At 46.0% G+C, this 26,358-nt stretch overlaps 1 protein-coding gene across 1 annotated transcript; it reads right to left on the bottom strand.

Moving 5' to 3' along the window:
- Positions 1-265: 265 nt before the first annotated feature.
- On the bottom strand, positions 266-26,358 carry LOC119121861 (cadherin-2-like). Its single transcript, XM_037249875.1, has 16 exons — positions 26,190-26,358; positions 24,088-24,199; positions 13,415-13,641; positions 11,103-11,300; positions 10,123-10,278; positions 7,692-7,836; positions 7,252-7,424; positions 6,630-6,767; positions 6,371-6,556; positions 6,050-6,303; positions 5,305-5,447; positions 4,488-4,727; positions 4,105-4,338; positions 3,656-3,795; positions 3,361-3,528; positions 266-1,681 (listed from the first exon to the last, which is right to left on the bottom strand). The coding sequence occupies exons 1-16, from the start codon at positions 26,235-26,237 to the stop codon at positions 1,475-1,477; spliced, it is 2,769 nt and encodes a 922-aa protein (XP_037105770.1). The 5' UTR covers positions 26,238-26,358; the 3' UTR covers positions 266-1,474.

Genomic DNA, 26,358 nt, shown 5'->3' with positions numbered 1-26,358 from the left:
GAACTTCAAAGTAAATGTTCCACCGGAACACTGAACACTTGCTTAAAAGAGCTTTTTCATCTTGGTTTCCGACAATTTGGGCGAGTGGGCGTGTCAGGCAGTGTTAAATGCATTGCTGTAGTAGCGACTGGAGAGTTGATGGCACTATCATACAGCGTCCCTTTAAATAAAGGTTCCCAATAATTGATTGATGACTGAAATCTAAATCATGAATTTAAGTTCATTCAGTGTAAAATTTTGCACGAGTAAAGAAAACGCAGTTTGGTCACGGTGAAAAGCTGTAAACATGCAAAAACATTTTAATGTGTAATCCAAAGAACATGTACAAGGGTTGCGATAGCTATCCAACAACCAGAGAGAAATAACAAAAAGCAAAAAGTCCGATCTGTACAGTTTATAGTGAGAAGACAGCAACGAGGCCATGACAAAAAAAAAGCAAAGCTTCGCTTCAGCTTCGGCGTCCGTCCGCCGTTGGCTAACTTGTGCGCTACAGAGCCGACGACTCCCTCTGGTGGCCAATGGCTGCATGTTATACTTTGTGAACGACTAAGAGGTTGGCGTTTACTGTACATGTCTTCTCGCCCAAAATAAAATAATGATGATTTGACAAATGACAAATGTAATGACAAATTTGGAGCCACCGCACACATCGGCAGTGACACTGTAAGTCCAGTGTTTCGCTTTGTCTTTGCCACCAACAAACTGATTGGTGTTGAAAAAAAGTTCATGAAATGATTTAACTTCATTTTCAATCAAACACTTTACAAATTATCGTTGGATTAATATCGCTAGATTTAAAATTCAACTTAATTTAATATTGAAAAAGATTTTTTTTCTCAATATCAACAAATGCTGACATTTTAAAGATATTTTATCGAATTGGTTTTGAATTCATTAATTTAATTCTTAAACAAAGTTGACATGTTTTACCGCAGTTTTTAGAATTTATAGTTAATGTAGTAGTTTCTTTCAATGTGTAAGTGCGTAAAATTGTTTACTTATACCAAGAAATGAATTTGAAATAAAGAAATGAAAAAAGGGGAAAAATTAGAAATAAATTCATTTGATTTTTTACCCTTGTAAAAACAATGAATGAACCCATTATTCAATTTAATAAATATTTAACTATTATTTTGCCAATACGTATCCCACTATTTACAATAAACAAATTATTATTGAGGACATTGAAAAAAAAAGCTGAATTAATTACACGACTCTTGATGACTTGATGGTTGGGGGCGGGCCACCAGTGAGCCGTGGGCTGCACTTTGGTACCCCTGCTCCAAATCGACCGATTAGAACCAGCGCAAGCCAAAATGAATGTACAGAAAGGCACGTTTGACCTCAGTGTTCTTGTGAGATTCAAGTGGAAGTCTGCGCCGCCGCCACCTGGCGCCTCTTTGCCTCACACCAAAAAGCGTCCCCAGTGAGAGCGTCCCTCCCGGTCGGGGTCGGTTCGGGCGCGGTCCAACCTTCAATCGTCGCAGCCGCCGTAGAGGTCGGCCAACTTGCGGAACCTGGGCCCCCAGTCACCGAGGTAGTCGTAGTCCTGGTCGGCGCAGCTGGAGGCCGAGTGCAGGCTGCTGAGCGATCCAGCCGTTGAGCCGCCGCCTTCATAGTCGAACACCAGCAGCGAGTCGTATGGCGGCGCCGTCGGGTCGTTGTCCGCCGCCTTCAAGCCCTGAAATGCAGGCGTGCAAAAATAAGAAAAGTTCAACCCCAAAAAAATCTTCACAACCCAGACAGGAAACCGATTCTCCTCCCTCCACACTTTTCGCCGAGCCGGCCCGGTACAATTACGGCAGCACTTCAAGCCTCTCGCATGACCTGTGTGGACCCTTTCACGCGGTCTGACAAGTGAGCGAACTGGCTGACCTCCTTGTTAACCCTCCCCGGAGAAGACCCGTCACAACCCAGTGGAATGGAAATTTGTTGGAGAACTCGTTTCAGGCTGCTTCTTCTGTACAATTGCTTAGTGAGTTGCAACAACTTTCCATTCCAACACATAAGAAATGTGTCAAGTCTGACTGAGTGTGTGTGTGTTATGTGTTTTGTGTGTGTTGCAGTAGATCAGTGGTTCCCAAACTTTTGCAGGCTGGCGCCCCCTTTGGCTCCCCAGTGAATTCCTAGCGCCCCCCCCCCCCAAGGCACATATGGAAACAAACACCTCTTTCTTGATATTTGGTTTGCTGCAATTTGAAAAGAGAAAGGTTAAACACAAATGTGTATTTCACAAATAAAACCCAATTTAGTATTTAGTAAACCAATTTATTTTTTAGCAGTTTTAACTGTTTCAGCAACATAGAATCGTAAATAAACATTCCACCAGTAACCTTCATTGTCTCACACGTAATATTAATGGGATGGATGTGCTTGGTGCAGGGACATAAACTTCTCAACATCAGGCTGGAACTCACTAAGAAGAAGTCGTAGATCCCCGCGGTCAGTAATTTTCAGTCGGTTTCTTTGCTTGGAAAGAAGCAAGGTGACTGCACTGAAGCCCCGTTCTACTAAATATGATGTTGGGAAGGCAATGAAGTACATCTTGACCTTGTTCCACAGCACCGGTGGTTGGGGACCACTGCCCTAACCAGCTCAACACAACACGACGCGTTCTGGCGAGTCCCCAATTTCATGTTGACTTGAACTCAAAATGATGTTGATCGCCAGAATGCGGTTTTTATTATAAGATAAAATTCTGAACATTACAAGTTTGAAATTACAAACCTGAGCTTTTGCTTTTGTAGTCTATGCTGGGCCAGAGTGGCGTGTTGTGTACAAATCGACTGCCGCCCCCCTACCGCCCCCCTACCGCCCCTTTCTTCCTCACCGCCCCCCCAGATCTTTCCACCGCCCCCAGGGGGGCGGTACCGCCCACTTTGGGAACCACTGCAGTAGATGGACATCAGAGGGCGCTGTGCAAGAATGCCAGATTACGCAGTGGAGAGGATTTGGGTCAAACCGGACAGAAGGTGCCTGTTTGGATTCCGCAGATTAAGAAGCGTAACCTCCACACATAAAAACACACAGACACACATTCACCAATGAACACACGCACACACATTCAAACAAGCTCTGAGCGATGGATTGATTGATGATGCACCGTCGGCGCCGCCACGTGTCGTGAGATCGGTTCAGCCCGTTTGAATGAATAAAAATGCGACGTTGCAGTTACATTTGGCTTCTCTTTAGTGACAAGAGTTTAAAAATAATTAGCAATCCGCTGGGATTGGCTCCAGAACACACGCGACCACAGAATCTCATCTCGAAAACACAGTTTCAAACCCGACTAGTAGTTTCAAACCTAACCGAGCCTCGGCTGAAAGCCGTGGAGAGTGTTTTGCGCACGCCGGCGCGTACCTCATGGATGAAGTCGCCGATGTCTCCGGGATGCGGCGCGGCGGACCTGAGCGGGTAGCGGTGGTCGTGATGAAGCGGCCTCTCGTCCAGACGTCTGATGCCGACCTTGGCGCCGCACTCGCCCTCCCCCACCGAGTCAGGCTGCTGCAGCTGGCTCAGGTCGTAGTCCTGAAGAAACACGTTGAAAGTTTGAAATGCAATAATGTGCGACATGCATTCAAATGAGAAATTAAAAGTAAAAAATAAAAATCACATTCAAAACCAATGTAGTATTCATTGGACTACAAACGAATACCTGGTCCTCCTCGCCGCCGCCTTCCTCGTCGTATTTGAGGATGTTGTCGCGCACGTCATCCTCGGGGTCGATGAGGAGCTGCTTGGCCTGCCGCTCTTTGTCACGCCTTTTCATCCACACGCCCAACAGCAGCACCAACACTAAACACGCATCAAATCGATTGTGTTAAATCGAAGTGATTTCTCTTATTTCCACCCCGGTTGCTCAATTGTCCAATAGTTGAAGCTTCACTTTTTTAAACATTTTCTTGTGTTACAGATTTTAAATAAAAGACAATTTTGATTAAAATAAAAAGACTTATATACGCGGTCATTTTTAGAGTTAGGGGTCAGAGGTCACTTAAATTTTTTTTACAAAAAAGCCTTAGTATACACGATCAACGTTAGTTTTAAACCCTAATTTGAAACCCAATCCAGGCTTGAAGTTCTAGTCGAGTTTGTCAATTTTACCGAGCAGCACGATGATGCAGATGAGGATGCCGATGACAGCGCCCATGCCCAGCCCGGCGGCCATGACGCGCTGCATGTCCACGCAGTCGCCATGGCGGTCGCAGCGGCACACCTTGACGCGCAGGTACGACACGTTGGACATGGGCGGGTTGCCTGAGTCTGTGATCCTGATGGCCACCACGTAGACGCCGAGTGCCAGCGGGTCGGCGCGCAGACGCAGTTGAGCGTGCTCACCTGCCGGGGCAAAGACCAACGTGCTTGCGAGTTCCACTTCTTTCATGAAAAGCAGTTTTGTTTACCACATAAAGATGATTTTGACATGATGGAGATTCATGTTTTGTCACTAAAACACTTATTTTGTAAAGACAGTCTTGATGACTTACCACTGAGTCTGCTGAGCGTCCAGTTGCGTCGCACATCTGACGGGCGGGTGGGCAGCTCAAACGCAAAGGGCCCGGCGTTGGAACCCTGGTCAGGGTCGATAGCAGTGATGTTGACGCCGCGGCCGCTGGCCTCGGGCCTCTCGCACATCTCCACCTCCGGCGGGAAGACGTGTGGCGCGTTGTCGTTGATGTCCATCAGGTACAATTGAAGGGTGCCCGTACCACTGGCAGGGGGCACACCTGCACGCACAACGAAATATACAAGACGTGCACACACACACACATTCAAGACATACACGCACACAGCATTTCATGAAGCTGGTCATTTGGCATTTCCGGGCACTGAGAGAAGAAGCACAGCTGTGACATTCCATTCCTCTGCGGCCATTTTCCAATTTCAACAGACAATTGTTTTTTTCTCTGACGAGAAAGAACGATTATAAGCAGAACCAGAGGAGGAATTTGGGAACCTCTGGAATAAAAGCAAGTATTGTAGGCAATGGACACTAAAGAACTGTTGTCTCCGGAGGGCGGATGATGGGATGAGACCAACACGACGGCGCCAGGAACAGGAAAAATGACACCATAGCATTGCAGAGTGAGTTAAAGCAGCATTGTCGTCTGCACGGTCGAATAAACGCGATCAACATGAAAATGACTGGTACGCATTAGCCCCATATACTAATGCTACGCTGCTGTTAGCTTAATATGCTAACACAACACAACTAATGTTATCAACGTCAATGTTGTTGGTTAAACAATCATCAGGACACTTCATCCTCGTGTGTTAACGTTGTGGTTCTTTTGGTTGTCTCACCGTTGTCAGCGGCCATGAAGGTGACGTTGTACAGGTTGTTCTTGACGTAAGGCGATTCGCGGTCCAGGATGGCGATGGTGGAGATGCGCCCATTGACCGGGTCGATCTCCAGCCAATTGGCGGGGTCGAACATCTTTGAGTACCTGGTGGGAGAAGGTTGCACATGAGCCGTTGGCTTGACTCGACTTTCTCTTTAAAAAGAAGCTTTAACCTGTTTACTGCAACTCACCGTTGGAGTTTACTGTCAAACTAACTATGCGTACTTGGAACAGACACAAAGCTTCCTTAGCCTTCGAGGCATCACGCAGCGAGTATGATGAGTGTCTGTGTGCCTTTTGCCAGCCTCCCATTGGCTGTTGCTAGGCAACAAAGACAGGAGCACTCCATTTTGTAGCAAACACTCGGTCGGAGCAGACGTCCTACTGGCAAAACTGCCGGTCTGGGTTTTATTTCAATTTTTTTCTTTCCAAATCACATTGGCAGAAAAAAAAGTTAAGAGGATCTTATCTCCGCCGGGAGGCAAAACTTTGACGAGATATGAGAGCGTGAAAGCTCCACGACGGACGGATTTATTCAGGCCAATTTGATGTCACGAAATGGGAATATAGAACACACTCGAGAGCCACAACTCGACTACAAAAGCACAACTAAGACATCAAACCTGACAGTAAAACATCAAGACCAAAGAACAGCGACCCAATGGAGCACCCAAAAAAAAAAAAAAAACACAAGCCGAGATTCTCACCGGATGGTCTGCCTCATGAAGCGGTCAGGGTCCTGCGCCGTAAAAGTGGCAAGCATGGAGCCGGCGGGCATGCCCTCATCCAGCTTGATGGCTTTGGGATTTGGGCTGAACTCGGGGCTCTCGTTCAGGTCCAGGATCCGGATGGAGACGGTGGCTGTGGACTGGCGCTGCGGGTGGATGCCGCGGGCCAGCGGCGCCTCGTTTTCCGCCTCCACGTTCAGCACGAATGAGCGAGTCAGCTCAAAGTCGATGGGCTGGAGAGGAAGGTGTGATAGAAATCAGCGCCGCGCGACCCAGAGCAGTCGCCAGGGGGGTTCTCACCTTGACCACGGTGAGGAGCCCTTCGTTGGTGGCTGGATCGGTAGGGATGGAGAAGCGCCCGGTGGGGTCTCCGCTGACGATGCGGTAGACGGCGTTCCAAGCCAAAGAGTGCGGCTGGTCCTTGTCCGTCACTGTCAGGTTGGTCACGATCACGTTCACCAGGTTCTCGTGGACCTCGCCGAAAAACTGCGGTAGACGTGCGGGCGACGTTAGCGGAGGAAACGGGTCCCGTAGGAAGACGGGACGGGACGGGGCGTACCGCGTCGGTGGTGAATTCGGGCGGGTTGTCGTTGACGTCGGTGATCCTGATAACGGTGGTGGCGGTGTTGGAAAGGCCGTAGGTGGGGTTGCCCTCCATGTCGGTGGCCTGGATGATCAGCGTGTACTGAGACACTTTCTGGAAAACAAACACAAGCGGGCTTGATGAGATAAGGTGATTCAAGTCCAATTCAATGCCACCAAATCCAAAGGCAGAATAATTCCCGGGATACATGACGAGACTCCTTCATGCTAATCACAAGGAGACGATTGGCGTCAAGATGCGGCTCACGCCAATCACCCCCCTCTGATTTTGAATCCTATTCCTCAGGTATCACACCTGAGCTGTCATGAAGTGACTTATCGCCAGGCGACCACAGTCTCCATCTTTTGGATGGCTCCCGGCCGGCATGCAAATGACAAATGGCGTGCCCGCCGGAACGGTGACAACATTTTGCCGGCTCGACTCGTGTTGGATTATGACTAAAAAAAGGCCCAATCTGTTTTAGCGCTGCGGGAAGCACTGCGGGCCAGACAGACGCTGACAGGCGGGCGCTCCATATGGCCGACGCTCGCCCCCCCACCCCCACCTACCCGTCTCCCCAACACACACACTCACACACCTCGCGGTCCAGGCCTGCTGCCACGGTGATGATGTCACCAGTCTTGTTGTTAATAGTGAACATGTTGGAGGACGGGCTTTGGGGACTCTGAGTCAGGATCTTGTATCGCAGCATCCCGTTGGCCGTTTTGGGATCATCCTTGTCTACAGCCGTCACGGTCATCACAAAGGTCCCTGTGGGGAGGAAGGAAGTGTGCTTAGAAAAAAAAAAGGTAGGAAACAAAATGATCTGAATCAGATAAAACAGGAGAATCTGACTTACTTTGTCAGAACTGGAAATACAATCTCATTAAGTTAAAATATGAATAATTAAAATGAATCTTTGAAACATTTGAAACGACTACATGACGACCACAAAACTACTTGGCAATGAGTATGAGCAGAAACGTGTGTACGTGTACGCGTGTGTGTGTGCGCGCACGCGCGTGTGTGTGTGTGTACCTGGCTTGGAGCCCTCTGGCACAGAGCCGTTGAAGACGGTGTGCGTGAACTCAGGCCGGTTGTCGTTCTGGTCGATGACGTTGATGTGAATCTCCACGGGCGTCTCCACCTGGTTGCCGTTCAAGTCCACGGCGTGGGCGCGCAACTGTGCACAACACGCACACAAGGCTACGTTTAGCATCAGTGGCTCTGTGAGCTCCCATTTTACTCGTGTACATTTTTTTTCTTTGACCCTCGAGAAAAGTTTGTAACCCTCTTTTTAAAACGGCACATTTAAATCGTTTTTTGTACTTTTGTACTGCACCTTGTATATAAAACGAGCTATGTTGCCTTGCATTTTATTTTTCATTTATTTATTTATTTATTTATTTATTTATCCAAATTTTATTTATTTATACAATTCTTATTTATTGATTTATCCATCCATTTATTTATTTATTCATTCACTCATTCATTCATTCATTGTTTTTTCCTTTCATTTTGGGAGGCTGGAACAGATTCCCATCTTTTCCATTCATTTGAATGTGGAAAGTTGCTTTGCCGTGATTTCCCAGCAGCACAGCAATCCTCTGCTCGCGATCAGTAACATAATTTATATTGGGCACCTCGCGCTACTGTAATAATCTCCCGTAAATGACATGCAGTTCTATTCACGTTTACCGTGACGCTTGATGTAAATCTGCGGCTGTTATTTTTTTCTAAGCAGAAAAACATGCATCAGCATGACCCTGCACCCTTGTCTCCCAGCATCGGCATCAAAGAGGTCCAAAACAGCCGTGCGAACGCTCGACTCTCAGCATCGGGCCAATTAGACGCCTAGCTGGCTAGTCTTCGCCTGCTTTGTTGTTGTCAGCGTGGCGCAGGAGAAAGATGACTGCGTTTGGCAAATAAATAAATAAATGAAATAAAAAAAGGCCAAATATGATGACTAAAGCGTTTGGTTGGCCCGCGACCCTCAGCCAGTAATTCGTTTAGGGCCTCCTCTCCCTCATGAATAAAGATGGCGCCCCATCTCGGCTGGCACTTTCTGACAACTCCATCCAGCCACATGAATATTCATGGTTGGAGCGGCTTAAATGCAAATGTGCCTGCTGCGACTCCACATTTGCACTCCACCGCGCAGCTTCCCATCAAAAGGTTACGCTCGTCTCTCGGAAAGGCGCGTGACTTGCGCATGAAGTCGTCAAACTTGAGTTTAAGGAGAACTTCGTCTTCATCTTTTTTTTTTTTTTTTATCTCCAAGCATGAGAGAGAATTTATTTTGGTCCGCTAGCAAGCCACGTTTATTTTGGGTGTTATTCCAATGTTGACCACAAGATGGCAGGACTGTATTTTGTTTGACACTAAATTTGTAAGAAGAAGAACAAAAACAAGAAGTACCGTATTTTCCGCACTATTAGGCGCACCTAAAAACTTACATTTTACTAAAAAAAACAGTGCGCCTTATAATGCAAAGCGCCTTATATATGGATCAATTGATGAATTTGTTGATCCATACTGGTTGTACACAGTGCTCTGCCAAAATGTTTCAGTACGTTTTAGTACGACTAGTAAATTACAAGGTCGCATCGCTTCCCAACATTACGGCAACTGTACTAGTCAGGGGGCGTCACCGAATAGCTGTTGTACCCGCGAGGCTATTTCATTTCAAAATAGGCTGCTCCGTTAATGTTTCGAGTAAATTTACGGATCGATATGGAAGGGAAACATAGGTAAGCAGCACCAATGTGTTAGATCGAACTTTAGTCAGTTCCGATCATTTTATAGGAGATCGTTTGAGAAACGTGATTGTTTACACTTTGCTGAGGCTCATGGGAGATTGCGAGCTGAGGCTCATGGGAATTTGCGGATGGCTAATGCTATAACGATAGCTGCTATACGCACCAGGCTATTTCATGTCAAAATAGGCTGCTCTGTTAATGTTTCGAGTAAATCTACGGATCGATATGGAAGGGAAACATAGGTAAGTAGTACCAATGCGTTAGATCGAACTTTAGTCAGTTCCGATCATTTTATAGGAGATCGTTTGAGAAACGCGATTGTTTACAGAGGGCTCGTTGGTTATTGGCTAGTGGATGCATACCGCAACCCTAGTCAACCTCAGTTTGTTGCAGTATAGCTTCTATTTTATGCGCCTTATAATCCGGTGCGCCTTATATATGGACAAAGTTTTAAAATGGGCCGTTCATTGAAGGTGCTCCTTATAATCCGGTGCGCCTAATAGTGCGGAAAATACGGTACTATAATAATATTGTTCAAGTACCGGATAAGCCCAAACTGTTAAGAGTATGGTGACAATTGTGAAAATAATTTGAAGTTCAAATCTAGTTATTCTAATTAATACAAATTACAATTTCAATTAATTATTTATTTCAAAATTTTTCAACAGAATGTCCTCACTAACTTAATATTGGGATGAATGCGGACTTACATGAAAGTTGGGGATGTGCTCCCGGTCGAGAGGTTTGGTGACGGACAGCTGACCCGAGATGGGATTGATGATGAAGATGCCCGTCGGCGGCTGGTCGGCCCCGGGACCAGTCACGCTGTAGCGCAGCATCCAGCTCTTGTCCCGGTCCGATCGGATCTGCGGCACAGACGCGGGCGACAGATGAAGTGCTTGAGTCTAACAGGAATGGACTGACGCAAAAACGGGGGTTGTTAAACTTTTTGGGCCCCGGGGCCACTTGCAGTCACGCCTGAAACGATGTCGTGTTAAAGTAAAAACATGGAAATACTCCAAGAGGTGAAGCTACATGCCAGCCCTCATCATTTTTTCCAGGGCCGCCCATTTTTACACTTCTATGGCATTGAGGGCTACGCACGGTATTTGGAGGTTAAGCACTGCTGGAGCGAGGCTGAGGGGATGCACAGCGAGCAGAGATCAAAGATCGCTCGGAGACTTGCCAAGCTGTGTGTAAGATAAACATGGAGAATTATATTTTTTCTGCATGAGTGAAGCCCAGCTCGAAATGTACCGTCCAAGGTTTAATGTCCGCCAGGGCTCGCTGTTGGTTACCACGGCAACAGTGGATCGCTTTCATGTGTCAGAATTCCTGTTGCATTTTTTTCTTAAAGAGGATGTTTTCCCTCACAGGGTGAAGAATAATGAAAATGTACGTCTGGCCGGCGGCGTGTAGGCTCGGAGCGAGGGTTAAGCGCCACGCCTCAGGGCCAGCTTTTACTTTCGGATCGCTGCAACTGTCAGACTGCATTAAATTGTTCGTATGGGGGAAAAAGAAGATTTTCCCATGCTGATGTGTTCATTTTTTTACGTGAACAAACACTGCCCCCACAAATAAAAACACCAACAGTTAATAGTTGTCAATGTATGTAGATTAATTTTTGCCATTCTAATATTTGAAGGCTACTGTTGCAATACTTTTGCGGTGTCAGCTGGCACGTCCTTACTCTGACAAGGTCCTCGGGGAACTGTCCTCGCGAGTTCTCGGGCACGTTGATGGGCGGGATGACCCAGTCCCTCTTGACTCGCCGCAGAGCACCGTCGCCCCTGACGACCGCTGGGCTGCTTCTGCCGCTGCTGCGCCATGGAAACAGCATCTTGGTCTTCAACTCGGGCTGACTCAGTGTTGCGGCGCCACGCTTCACCTGCAAGACAAGGTAAACAAGCGTCACTGCGTGCGCTATGGGACACACAGGCAACCTGTCAAACATGTACACACGCTGACTGGAATATACGTAGTCTGTCATGCACACAGGCTGTTCTTCACACACACATTGTGCGACTGTCACACACAAGCACTATATCTGCCTCTCTCACACACACTCACTGTCTTATAGCATGGATGTGCACACACACATACGCACACTGTGACTGAATGTACTGGACGTATTTCTGCTCTCATTGCACTGGCTTGGATTAATGCCCTCATTACTGCCCCTCTGATAAATGGCCGCCACCTGTCACAGTGCGTGTGCATGTGTGCTTGCGAGTGTGTGTATGAGCGCACAGCTCCATCATGGTGGCGGGTCAACGCCGAGAAGCGACGCCTGAGGCTTCGCCCTGGCTCGTAATACAAAGGAAAAAAGAAAAAAGGCGCTTGACCTCAGACGTTTTCAGGCGCCGCTGGCCGGCTTAAATGTTGTCCGGGGAATAAACCATCATAAAAGCCTCATAAAAAGGGTATAAAAAGTAAAATCGTTTGTTGAATAGCATGAAAAACGCATTCCTAGGGGAAAGGACCATGAATGTGCGATAATTACAATTTAAGGCCACAAGAAAGTGTGGGAAAATAAAAAGTGATCCACTTTGATCATTTGTCAACTGTTTTGTCATTGTGTTGTATATTTTACTCACACACAGCAAGATGAAAGAGGTATGAAGATTTCACATCACTGCTATGGCGCTACGTTAGCGGAGGTGTAGCTAGCTAGCTTTGTTTTACCACCGATCGATAAGACAGGAATAAGGTTGATGCAAACTTTTTGATGCAAAGAAGCACAATTAAATACAGTCAGGATGATACAGAGAATGTTCAGGAGGAATAGCTATCGGCAGTGATTAAAGTTAACAGCGGCTCAGACGCTAACAGCTAGCTGCTATTAACTTGTGATTTAATTTACTGTTTTACAGTTGACTGCCTTTGTGGTTGTCCCATTGTCATATGTAAAAGGGCTCCAGCTCCAGCTGGTGTGAAATGCGCTATATAAATAATGTTGTATTGTATAATGAAATGGCTAATAGGAAACGGTCAGGCGATTCTAACCATTTCCATCTTTTCGTCTCTCACCTCCACTAAAAGCGATATATACTATATAAGCAAGCACTTTTAGTTGACACTGCTGGATGGCTTCCAAGGCACGTTTAGACGAGAGGAGACAATCAAAGATGGGCTAAATGCGCGCTTATTAACAGCATTATGCGCAAAACAAACTACTAACAGATGGCTGGCTGTGTCTGCGGCAATCAACATTGTTCCAAACGAATGCCTGCCTGCTGTGATTTTATAGTGTAGTGTGCATAGTTACAAGTGTGCAGTGTTCATGTTAAATGACTGACACCACCCTTGGGGGAGAAAATACAGCATCCTGATTTGGCCATTTGACTTCATACTGTAATAAAGACATAAGATACATTTTACAATTCTACCCTTAAAAAATGATTTCAGTTCTGCAGGGCAATAATGCATGTGGCAAAGGCTCTTTAGAGCTTCCACTAACGACCAAGGCTACATTTAGCTCCTCCCTTAACAATAATTCTGGAAAAAGTGGTACGTACTCTCAGCTGAAATCTTTTTGGGATGAACCGAACTTTACGGAGGTTTTAAGAGTTTTGAGATTTTATTGGCATCCTGCTAGCTAATAACACTGGAGACTATTTGTGTGTTGTTTTGTTGGACCTGACTGCAGTGTTTGCTGTATTCTGTTGGCTTGTTTGCAGCACCAGGTGGGCATTGGTGGCGCTCCAGATAGCTTTGAATCCAATTTGGCAAGCGGGACCTTTTGAGTTAGCCTTGGTTGCTCTGAGGCCTACTCTTCCCAAATGTTGTATTGCGTACCACAGGGTTCAATTTTAGGGCCCCTACTGTTTTCAATGTACAGTATTTGCTGCCTGTAGTTATGTAGCAGTCCTCTATTTGTTTTTTTTAAGTCAGATTTTAACTTTACGTACAGCATGGTTTATGCAGCTGTGGTTGTTTTGAAAGTGGTCTAAAAAGAAAACTGAGTTGATATTCTCCACTTAGTAAAATAGTCAGTCTCACCTGTCCACTCCCCGCCATGTAGGGCTGGACGAGAAGGCGCACTCTCGTCTTCCAGATCTGTCTGGTGCGAAAGTCTCGAGCGTATATCACCGCTACCTTCTCGCCTTCTCCCGCACGATTCACCGTGTAGACCACGCCCTCCTGGCTCACGTGGAAATCGGACTCATTGTCGGTATTGAGCCGCACCTTCCGTCCGCCGCTGCTGTCGTCGCATTCGTGGAAGCTCACTGAGGAAAAGACGGGAGACGGAGGTCAGTGAAAACACTCTTAGGTTGACACAATAGACAAAGTGAAGATTTTCCCGATACACTGTGTATGTCCCATAGCGCCACCTGCGAGTCATGTCATCTTTATTTAAACAAGACTTTGATGGTTTAGCAGTGGCATGTCAGCACAGCGTAAATGAGCTGACGCGCAGTATGATGTGCTAATTAAACAAGCCCTTCAAAGTGATGAAAGTAAATCCATTTAATCCTCCAATCAAAAACAAGACGTCAGCGCCGTCAGCTTTGTTCTGCCAAGAGAGCGGGGCGGGGTGCCCATGCTCGCATTACACCGCACCTGATTTACCCTTAATGGCAGTCGCAGACACCCTTCACGCGTCTATTTTAAAAAAATACTCCCCCACTCTACTTGGCTGTCAAAACAAGAGCTGCTTCCATTTTTACATTAACATTATTTTGTGTTACAAGCGATTAAAAAGTCTTTTTTACATCACATGATAAAAACAAGACATAAAATGGCAGTCCAATTTCCCATGATGCATCCGTTCTCGGAAAGCTGGTGCATCTGTCCCGCTCCGCCCTCCTTTTTTCACGGACCTGCTGGCTGCAAATGCTCACTTATTATCTACGCCGGCGTGGAAAAACAGCCGCGCCGTCAGATTTAACACACCGCTGCTCCACATGCGAGCGCAAAAAGAAAGTGGAGCGGAACAAAGGAGATGTCGCTCGTCGTTATTGCTCGGACCGCCCGCATGGACTGAAAAACAAGCAGCCTCGGACGCACGGCAAATAATTTATGGCTTTCTTTTCTAACCTTTCACAGGACATCTTTACTTGTCTTCCACCATTGCGGCACAACAAGATCACCCAGCAGGTTTCATCTGTGCGTATTCACACTTTAAGGCCAGTCCGTTTAAAAAGAAGGGTCTGAAAAGTTACTAAAAATAACACCTGAGCTCCTGCGAAATGGGAAAGTAGTAAGTGAACATCCTCAGGCAAGTAACGCTCTACCAAAAGCTTAAAAATTCCAACAAGATGACACTAAATGCCCCAGCAGAGTTTCTTCGCCCGCCCATGACTTTAAAGGTAGGCTGGGTGACGATTTGCTACTTTCAAATTATGCAAAAATAATGGTGTCATATCCCTCCTTTTAAGTAGTGGCCCACTTGGATCAAATTGAAGAATTGTGTCAGTTAACGCACTTTCAGCGGCAAGCTGGCACAACAAACGGGCGGCGAGCAAACACAGCGAGAGTCACCTCGCCGTGTTTGGCGGCACGCCGACACGGACCTTGGCCACGGGGGATTTCGAGGGCCGCTCGGAGCGCCGATAGTACATAGAACATTGGCCATGTGTAAAGATGGATTTCGGAGGCCAAATCCCGCCGTAGTCGGCCGTGATAGGCTTAGCGCACAATAGACGCACACGTTTACATAAACACACACACACGCACACACACACACACATGCAAAGAGCAAAGATTAAAAGTCAACAAAAGGAACTTAACCGGATTAAAGCCTCACTAGTGAATTTTTCCAAACAATTTTCCCTGTGCTAAATAATCACAAACGCTGCTCAACTTTTCAGGCTGGCGGCGTGTGTGCGACAGCTGGCTGGTGCTAGATAAAGTGTGTCTTGAAGCCCAGCCAGAGGTTGCGTCTTGGCACTGTCAGACACCCGGGAATGTGGATAATATGATTTTTTCTTTTTTTTTTACCCCCATGAATTTCATTAAGACGCTCTTCCCTCTCTCTTACAGGCTGCACCTTTACACACAATGAACACTGAGGAAAATACTCAATTAAACATTATCGTCGTCAAAACCCCAACAGAGGAAATGTGGTTGCACAAGTGCGCACACCCTCTTATAACTGGGGATATTACTGTGTTCAAAATATTGCTGAATATTTTGAGAACAGATGAGTCTATGGATTATTTCATCAATTAATTGAATCATCCTATAAAAACATGCTTTGAAAAACTATGCATATATAAATGCTGTTATAACATGTCTGAGATTTATTTCTATATTGCTTTCACTTATTGTGTGGGTGATATGGAACATTAACTCGTGCAATAGAGGGGAAAATTGTATTGTAGTGTATTCACTAGAGATGGGTGAGTAGCGATACCAGTTACTAGTATCAGGCCAATACCGGCATTAATTTAAGTTATTGGGTGCCGGAGGAGGCTGCCGATACCAGACAAGTAAAAAGAAAATCCTCCTCAGCAGCAGTTGGCACAATACTGCAGCAATTTGACACGCTAGCGCATGATCATTTGCAAAGGTCTTCACTCAGAATTTTATATATCAAAAGTACGAGAGGTAAAAGTACTCTGTATCGGCGAGTACACAAAGAGTGAATACTCATACTGGTATCGGCGTGAAAAAAAAATAGGATTGAACGTTCCAAGTGTGCTGAAAAAATCTGAGTCAACTTTAAGGCCAAATCACCTCCACCCATTGTTAGCTTTAGCCTGCTAACAGCATCTCCTAGCTACTGTGCTCGCCAAGATTGCTAGCCACCGACAGACGAGCTGTGAAATCCAAATGAAAAGCTTTGATAAACAATCTGTGAGCACCAGGAACAACCATGAAATTGTTCCTGAAACAACCACCACCCGAGTGTAACATTTTATTGGCACCGTCTCAGTCTCCGTAGCAACCGCCCAGGCAGGAGGATGGAGTCTCCAAGCAGCGCGTCAAATCCATCAAAACGGGAAACAAAAAAAGCCAGGGCAGCAATTCACACTGCCTCCCGGCGCCACAGGCCGCTGGATGAACGGACGGCAATTAGCGCCGTGACAGGCCGAGGCCGTTACCTGCTGTTCACACGTTTGTCCGTTCATGGACTCCACACGTGGTAGCGTTAATTCGCCCACAAGAAAAAGAAAATCCATACGCACACTTTAGCGGTGGTCCAGCGGCAATGCGAGCCTCAGCTCCACCACTGCCATTCATCATTTTATGATGAGCGTTTTGCCAGCTCAGCGCAAATCAACGACTGCAGCACAGAAAAGCTGGAAATTAAAAAGATTGTTGATTTTCTTTGAGAAAATTACAAAAGATTTCTGTAGGGAAGTCAGCACAAATAAACTGCTGACATTTAAAAAAAATGGAAATTCGGCATTCCTTTTGGAAAACTAGCACAAGTTCTCAAAGGCACCTTTTGTTGCCTGCTGCATTCCCAAATCTTCAGTTTGGAAAAAGTACGGTGCTACAGAACATTGGAAAATCGCACTTGACAATTATTTATGAACATCTGTGAAAATTGTCAGATTTCCCAGAAATGTAAAATGTCACGAATAAACAACAAAGTGGGCTGACTGTTTAATTAGCAATACTCGCGCGGACGTGAGCGTAGCCAAGCACCCAAAGAAGCGCTCAGGCCGGTGGCGAGGCCATCTACTCGGCATCAAACGAGATGTTTTCATTCCGTTTATGTGGCGGCAGCGCGTCATGCCCAGGCGCACGGCGGCCAAGTGACAGCAGAGAAGCGCTGAGTCGCCGCGAGATGTAAATCCACTTTATGATGGACATATAAATCTGAGCGAGAAGTGCTTTAAGGAAGGGCTGCTCTCAAAGCCAGTCGCCATCTGTTATTGCGACAGTCCAGGACACACAATCAATATTTGGAGCGCCGCGCTGCGACAAGCGCTGATGGGCCGGGCCCGCGCCGGTGGCCAAATGAGATTTACTACATTACGCTTCTTTATTTAATTGTGCCAGCGCCTGCGCGGAGACGCCAAAGAGCCCGCGGGGAAATCAAACCGCCCGCCGCATTTTTCATTTCATTTTTAATAGAGCCGTTCGGCTTATAAGGACACCATAGATGACGAGCACGTCGGCCGCCGTGCGGCGTATTTAAGATGACCATAATTGGCTTTTAGCTCGACGCCACCTTGCCTTGCCAAAGGAGAAATTTCACAATCGCTCCCGAGCTAGTTGAGTTGAGTACCGGAGACGGAACCCCAGAGGCGTAGCCAGGAATTTTTCCAGTAGGGGCGCGTGCCCACAGGAAAAATAAATCGAACATCACCCACGCCGTTCGCTGATCGCTAAAACAACATCCGGGTCCGGGAGGCAAACGGTGAATGGATAACATCGCGCACATAGAATAGCGCAAGCACATTCGCGCAAGACCGAAAGAAAAAAACGGCATGAAAATGAAGAATCGAAAAAGCTCGATTTTTTTTTTTTTTTTTTTTTTTTTCTTTCTCAACCGGGGCGCAGGGAGTCCTAACCGGGGCGCAGGGAGTCCTAACCGGGGCGCCGCCCCGGCTCGCCCCGGCTTGGCTACGCCTCTGCGGAACCCTATATACGAAATGAACGACACCCGGGTAGTGTTCCAAAACCATTTTTCCAATTTACTGTTGAATCAATTATACAGCTCACGATATAAAAGCTCCTATCTAGCGCAAAAGATCCCAACACGGCTCGAGTCTGTTCAACTTGGACGCCTTTCAGACACATTCGACGGTGCCGGACTCGCAAGTTATTCTTCGTTACTGAACGCCAAATTCAGAGACTTCTGGAAAGCGTCAGACGGCGACCCGGTTATCTTAGAAGACGAAAAGTAACATAAGAAAAGGGGGAGGGCAAAAACAAGTCCCAAACGCAAACACACACACAAAAAGTCTCGAGAAAGAGCCAGATTCAAACAACGATTTGAATACTTTACATTGCAGCCCAGACACAGAGTGGGCGATGGCGGCCTGGCGCTCTACAAGTTTACGTGCGATTTCCAATTGAGGCATCCGACCTCCAATGACGTCACGGCAGGCACGCCTATCCCGCTCACAGCCACCGGGGGTCGTGATTGCATGCGATTTGACGATTGCTACTCATTTCTTTTTCGGGTGACACCATCACCAGCTATTATTGTGAGATAATTGCATTTTCTCCTGTGTTTGTTTCCAAGATGATTATGGCGAGAAAAGCGATTTCCCCGGAGGCATCCATCTCGCATTGGATTTTCCGACCGGAACCGAGAGTTGAGACTTCCCAGGTAAATTACAATTCGTGCTTCAGTGACTGAGCGACTAATGGCTGCAGCCATGACTGTGCGCACACACGCACACGCACACCCACACACAGAGAGTGTGAATGGAGTCATTCATTGGTCCGCTCGTTGCACCTCGAAAATAGATCACCACTTGAATTTGGGCGAATCAAGCGCACCTTTTGTTCGTCTCTGGACGTTTAGTGAGCCCCCCCCCAAGGGAGGAACCTCACTTGGATGGTGAAGGGGTAAAATGGCTGCAGGAAAAATGATCCTGAGTTTTCATCCGAGGCCGGCGTTAAACGACGTAAATCTCGTTGGTGGAGGAAATCGATGGCGGTGCCGCAGGGGACGAGCAGCACAAACACACACACGTGTGCAAAGACACACGCGCGTACTTAAGAAAGAGATAAAGAAGCATTTTGGAGCACCTGAGGCGTCTGGACTGCTTTAATATTTCTGACCACTACAATTTGAGTTGTTAGCTACGTGAAAGCGCACCGAGTGAAAACGTAGACTCAATTAACTCAACTCCAAGCCCACCTCATATATATACAGTCCCCTCTCCTCCTCCTCCTCCTCCATCCACATCCACGCACGCACATTCATACACTGGTAGCGGTTAGTAAGATGTGAGGTCGGGCATGCAGGCATCATTCATTTAGCAGCAAATGGCTGAGAGAGCCAAAGCGAAAGGGAGGCGGAGGAAGACAAATGGGCGGACGGGATTTAGCGCAAGACAAAAGAGAGGAAGAGCGAGAGCATCGACGGGACTACACACAAACAATCAGTACAGACAAACACACACCATCTTGAACTGCGGCGCTGGGATTTGTAAACTCTGTGTAGAGATTATAATGAGAAACAGACCTTGCACACACGCGCGTGCGCACACACACAGAGTGAAGGCATCGTGTGCTTACTGTGTTTTAACGTGATGAAGAGAAGCTGCGACTTTTCTCAATGTCAGCATTTTTGTTGAAGAACAGTACAGAAGCTGGAAAAAGCTTTGACAATTTGCCATAAAATGAAATAAGTATAATTGGTTTCCTTGCCAGATAAAGAAAAGAGAAGATAAAAGCAGAGCGATCATTTGCTTTCCTTGAAGAAATATTTGACTGCTTAAAGGGGAACTGAAGGCAAAACTTTACTTTGCCATAATGTGTTCGATGTGCCTCCGAGAGTCTCAACACGCAATTCAAACGGGTTTTGTGGTTCTTCCGCACGTTTTGCTTCAATATAACGGATGTCGTGCTGACTTGCGCGTGTCAACGTTGCGAGCGCTCTTGTCCCCGCTCGTTTTGTGTACACCCTTGACGACGTCGCTCGCTGACAGCTCTCGCCGGGCGAAGACGATAAGTGAAGGAGAGCACGCCGCAGAGGCACTAACAAGCGGAGGAGGAGAGAGCAGCAGGAAGGAAAGGCGCATTCAGTGAGGAGGGATGAAGGGATGGAGAGAAGGGAAGGTGGGAAGCAGCGCTTTGATTTGGGATCCCCATCTCGCTCCATCCCGCATGCAGCTGCCAGGCTGATGTATGAGGCCGGAAGAAAGGAGGACACGGTCCCCCCCCTCCCTCCCTCCTCCCTCCCTCTCCACGCCGCAAGAGCAGCCAGCCACTCTTAAAGGCTCATTTCTGCTGCACGTGAGAAAAAACGCTTCTGTCCAAACGTGTTTGAGCAGGTTTTGTGTTCGAATTGTTTCTGGGACAATCAACAGATAAAATTTGGGTATTTGAAAATGTATAATTATACTAAACCATACAATGGTGCCGATAAATAATTTTTTTGGATTCTACATATTTTCTATTCCATATTAATTTTAAAATACTTACAAGGGGCTGGCTGTATGTGGTCCACATGCCATACTTTGCGCACCCTTGATTTTGATTAGGGGTGGCGCCCTCTAGTGGACTCAATGATAAAGGTCCAGCAGCAGTCACATGTTTACAATTTTTAAAATCTATTTCTGCATGTACTGGGAGCAGAAATGAGGCTCCAGTGGGAGGACATGCTTGAATGGTGTGTGTGTGTGTGTGTGTGTCTGTGCGTGTGTGTGTGTGTGTGTGTGTGTGTGTGTGTGTGTGTGTGTGTGCGTGTGTGTGTTGGCTTGAACGGTGGGGGTTTTCCAGAGTGTGTGCATGCGTGTGCGGTAGTCGTATCACTGATGTACACTTGCTGCCTTAATAGGACGGATGGATGGGAAAACCACCAAGGTCAGAACAGCTCGCCTGTTGCTCGCCACAGGAAGTGCAGAATCGCTGCTGACCTCGGGGTGACTCATACACACAACACAACACACACACACACACACACACTTAGCGGGGGGGGACAGTTCTCTGACTAACATGCTGCCCTGGCAGCTGTATCAACTTTCCCTTCCCACATTTTGTTTTTGTTTGCTGGCGTCGTGAAACAGAAACCTGACTCAGTTCCCCGAAACCGTTTTTTCTGTTTTACGGCGAAAAACACTCCAAATAACACTTAAAAAAATGGCGACAGGACGCAGAGAATCTTTTATAGCCTTATCAAAAAGGTAAATTGATATCCAAGGAGCTTGTTTAGGGGCCGTGTGGTTCAAATTTGCGGGTGTATTTTGATTTGAAATAATCCACAGTGTCAAATAAATGTACATACTTGCTCATGCCTGCACAATATACAAGACAAATAAATATCATGATCTCTCCTTTTAACAGTTAGTCATGACAGGTGCAAAAGTCACTAGAAATAATCCACAACAATCAATAATCCACAAAGAAAAATACACAATTTAAATTTGTCACACAATTACTGTCATGGGATTTTTTTTAGAATAAAAAAAAAATATATATTTTGCACAATAGAATAATATACGGAGTCCAAAAATAATCCATGACTTGGTGTGGAGTGGAAAATGCTGAGTTGTGCTACGTCTTCCAGAAATACACGCACACACACACAAAAAAGGCCACTAATAAGATGAAGGAGGTTTTTTCCACTCCCGGTGAACATCAACGGTAAGCATTTTCAAACAATTGGCTTCACCGTATTATCACCATTTCCTGTTTCCTGTTGGCTATCAGTCAACCATCACCTTTGACCTCCTTTCCCATCATCGCCCAGTGCCATCAAATTTGTCTGTCTGTTCCCTAACGCGCACATGCTCTGCTCCAATTCAGTAATTCACAATAGAAGAAAAGAGTGTCAAGAGCTGATTCTCAAACGGTGCGTCAGCCATTTTGGGTGGGTCGCGGACAGCTCGTAAACAATCGACGGCACACTGAATGTTTTCTGAAGATACTAATTCCATTGGACCAATAGGATTTTTTTTTCTATTGCATCCTATGCACCGCCCCCCCCACGAGGAGTACCGCTGAAAAATTTAAATTGCTGTAACTTGTTTGGCGGTAATGATGCAAACACGGCCGGCCGGCTGTCAGTTGTGCCTCGTTGATGTTGCCGTTGTTGTTTTTTGATTCGTTTGTTCGACTGCGGCGGTGCAGCGGCTCCAGACGCTCTTGCCTTGTTCTACTCGGCCGCGTCTGGACAAGCTCAGTCAAGCGTGAACGCAGACACACACACACACGCACACACACACACACACACACACACACACACACACATACACACACACTCAGCTTTGTGTGATTGGAAGCTCTTACTGGTCTCATCTGTCCAAAGTCACTTTTTGACCTTTTTTTCAAGAGGAGCAGAGACTTTTTCTTTGGTTGTATTTTCACAGTCCAAAGGTTCGAATCAATTTGGGTTCCTCACAAAAAGTGAACCTTAAGCTTCCTCTTGACATTCTCGCATTGATCTGTGTTTTTGAGAAAGCTGGAGTTGAGGTTTCCAAGCAAAAGTCTAGTTCTTTTTCTGACTGCTTGAAGGGCTATCGGCCGGAAAACCACAGACGTCAAAGGAGGCTGACAACCCTGACTAAAAACCCTAACCTTGATTTGAAGCCCTAATTTGAAAGCCTTAACCTTGTTTGAAAGCTTAACCATGAATTGGAATCTTAATACTTTGCTTGCACCACTCATCTGCAACTTACTTTGAAGCCTCGGCCCCGCCTTGAAAGTCCGACTTGAAACCATTTTGAAAACAAACCACTTTGACAGCCTAACTTTAAAAATGTAATGCTAGTGTGGAAGCTAACTTGAAAGCCCAATTTTAAACTGTTCATATTTTGACAGCCTAAAGCTGACTTGACACCCTAATCCAAGCTCAAAAGCCTAACTTGAAGGGCAGCACGGTTGTTATTGTTCCGGTACTTTCCTTGACTCAAAACAAAACAAAAAGTGAGGAGAAGTTGGAGAGTCCCACTCATTCCATTCAAAGCCAAACTTGAGCCAAACAAGTTGCTCCAAATCAAATCAATTTGAAACTCGAACCCTCATATGATTGAAAACCCTAACTTGAAACTATCAACTTGAAACCCTACCCCTTGTCTGAAATGGTCCAATTTATTACCCTACCTCAAAATCCCCCAACGTGAAACCTGAAGTTAAACCCTTGAAAGCCAGCTGAGTTGATAGAAAATGCATCAACATCATTTCCTTCATGTAAACTTTTAGATTTATTTTATTTTTTTTAAATTAATCTCTCCCAGTGCAAATAAACAGCTCCTGCTTTCAACCGAAAATCAAATGTAAATATTTAAGTCCCCTCAATCTTAAACTTAAGCTGCCACCACTGTGCATAAGCTGCACTTTTTTTTTCAAACTCTTTTTAAATCCTGTTGCTGAGTTGAGGCCAAATATTTGCATGCTTGTGATTAAGTGCGCACGCGCACACACGCACACATGCACATGCGTGGATGTATTCATGTCTTTCGCTCCAAGTTCAAGTTGCAAGTTGAGTAACATCCACACACTTGGCAACCAAAGATGAGTTTGGGACTTTTGGGGGGATTTTCACATCACATTAAAACAGCTTATTTAAAAAACAAAACAAAAAAAAAAACAAGCGTACACAAATCTGCCTAACCTAAATGAAATTATCTTTTGTTTTCCAATTTGCAATTTAATTAAAAATAATACAGTCTAAAGTATGTGTATGTTTACATTTAATTTCAATAAAAAATATAAAATTGACTACAATGTTTGTTAAGCACTGGGGAAACAAAAACCAAAAACAAGCAAAAAATAAATCCACAACTAGTTATGCATAATACGACGATGATTATTTTTGTTTTCGGGCAAGTATACGGACACCTATGTCACTTGGCAAACTGATTAAATTAATTTCTTCAAGTCAACAAACTGCTGCGTGTGAGCGCGTGTGTGTGTGTGTGTTTGTCTGTGCGTATGTGTGTGTGTGTGGGCTGCTGCGCCTACTCTCAGTTTTTGCCAAAGCCCCCCCCCCCTCTCCCCAATCGGCATTGTGGCTCAAATGGCGACACTCCTCTTCAACAAGCGCCAACCACCAACGGGAGATTACGTCTGTGTGCCTGTAAGCGTGTGTGACTGACCGTTGGCGACGGGCCGTCCCTGCTCCAGCTCTCCCTCCGTCGTCTCCACGGTGTATTCCTCCTGCGAGAAGCCTCTCACGCACGGCGAAGGAGGCCCGCCCAGGACGCCCCCCTGCATGCGACAAAAGACAAAGGCGGGATGAGCATCCAAGAAGAGATGCAACATACATTTTGGGCGAGAGCGAGTCACAAATCGATATTGGCAAACTTATGTAATTTTCTGCAGAATGCAACAAAGACTATTGACGAAAAACCTTATTGAGCTTCTATTAGTCATCTTATAGGCATGTGAAGCCCTTTGAGACGCCTACGTGATTAAGGGTAAATCAACTTGACATGTTTTTTTCGAAGCTTTTACCAATGTTGCTAATCAGCCTGATGTCAAAACATTGCTACATCAAAAGAGACAACCAAAGACACAACTAATTGTCCAACTGTAAAACAGAACCAGTAACTGCTCATGGAGCCAACACGATTGAAACAACCAAGCAACCCACTCTTGTATACAATTAATCAAAAGTATAAGATTAGTGATGTCAGGAAGTGGAAGTTATTGCAACATGGGAAGTAAGCAACGAAATCCAGTGAAAGCCAAGCATCCCTGTGGGAAAAATAACCGCAGCGCATGTAATTAATGAGGTCAGATCATTGTGATGATCATTAGCGTGTCTCCTGTTGTTTTCGACATGGACCTTGGTGCCCCCCCCACGTCTGACAAGCATCTGTTGAAGCTTGTTACTGCACTAATGGGTTATCAGCATGTGTGTGTAGTGGGGGGTGGGGGGGGCGATTAAATGGTGGGCACAGAGGGGGATGGTGGGGGCGGGGTCGTGCGGCCACTGATTTGCTTCCACTTAACCTAGAAACTTGGATTTAGCATAGCCGGATTATGTCAGCAGGAAGTCATCACTGGTTGCAAATGGAGCCGCCAGCAATGAAGTTGAAACAACCCACAATCATACAATCAGTCAAATATTGAACTATTGGGTTAAAATCAACCAACCCATCCTGCTTAGGTCAAACGAACTATTGACGGGATGGTGTTGTATTGTTTACCCACCGGCTGGGTTAAAAATAAACCAATTTCTTATGTTTGACCCAACTGTTTTGAGTGTGTACAAATAGAATTAATTATGACACCCAGAACGAATCTACATAAAATATATAGTGTAGATAGAACTAATATTGATTGAACTGGAAAGGATAGCTAGCTAGATAGATTACCAATAGACATCAACTATCAAACATAGCTACTCATCTAGCTAGCTATATATTTGGCGAGATAGAACTTGTCAACGTAGATCCAACTTGCAAAGATGGCTCAAACTAGTAAAATCGACTTGAGATAAAAGGACAGCTGAACTAGTAAAGCTAGAACTATAGACAGACAAAACAAGTGTACTGTTGATTAACTCAGACACCACAGATAAAACTAATTATAGCTAGAACTAGTACAACGCGATAGGTAGCTAAACAAAAGCTTTGACCATACAGTACATAGTTGAGATTTACGAAACGTTAAATGAACTAGCAGATCCAAATAGTGAAGATAGCTTTCTATGAAAATAGATGAAATATAGATAGCGCCAGGAAAGAAAAAAAGGGTAATGAGGGTAGGGCAAGAAAGAGACCAACTAGAGAGAATAAGTAAATGAGCACAAACCGAGAACGAAATAGCAGAAGAGATTTGAACAGGTATCATAATTGAAATGTGCGCGCGCGCGTGCGTTGATCAATGCATGTTGCCTCCCACCCTCCAGCAGCCACAGTGGAAATAATGAAACGTTGGCATGTCATAATGACTGACAGGATCGCCATGGTAACATCAACACCATCACGGGTTGGTCTCAGATCAGCAAGGCGAATCATTTTGTGTACAGTACAATCCTTCCTCGTCATGATGAGCTGCTCTCAGACCAGCCAGAAGCCCCATCGGCGTGACTCCAGCGCACTGTACAGCGCAGCTCGCACACAAAAGCAAGCAGCCACTATCAGAGCATCTGTGATGTGTGCTGCAGCCGGGTGGGCTCCAAGATGATGCGCTGTGAGGGTCTCAGTATGACGCGCGCGCGTGCGTGTCAATCATGCGTGTGTGCGCGCACCTGCAGTGAGGCCGCCATGAGCGTCCAACAAATCCAGACTGGCCGCATGTCGTGCTCGTTTCTCGGGATCCTGCGTCCCTCCAGCCGCCCGCCTCGCCTGAACTGTGAGGCTCTGCGCTCAGCTGACGAGCCAGACCCCCACAAAGCGTCCCCCCGCCTTCTTTTTTCC

The sequence above is a fragment of the Syngnathus acus genome, chromosome 4 (assembly GCF_901709675.1).
Source record: "Syngnathus acus chromosome 4, fSynAcu1.2, whole genome shotgun sequence".
NCBI classification, from domain to species: Eukaryota; Metazoa; Chordata; class Actinopteri; order Syngnathiformes; family Syngnathidae; genus Syngnathus; species Syngnathus acus.
Note: the sequence above shows the minus strand (reverse complement) of the source record. Positions and strands in the feature narration are given on the sequence as shown.

Excerpts from the sequence above, each read along its gene's own strand:
- LOC119121861 (XM_037249875.1), bottom strand. The coding sequence starts at position 26,237 with ATGCGGCCAGTCTGGATTTGTTGGACGCTCATGGCGGCCTCACTGCAG. Across the intron at positions 6,557-6,629 it reads CCGAATTCACCACCGACGCG|TTTTTCGGCGAGGTCCACGA; the intron begins GTACGCCCCGTC and ends CGTCTACCGCAG. Across the intron at positions 3,796-4,104 it reads CTGCATCATCGTGCTGCTCG|TGTTGGTGCTGCTGTTGGGC; the intron begins GTAAAATTGACA and ends ATGCGTGTTTAG.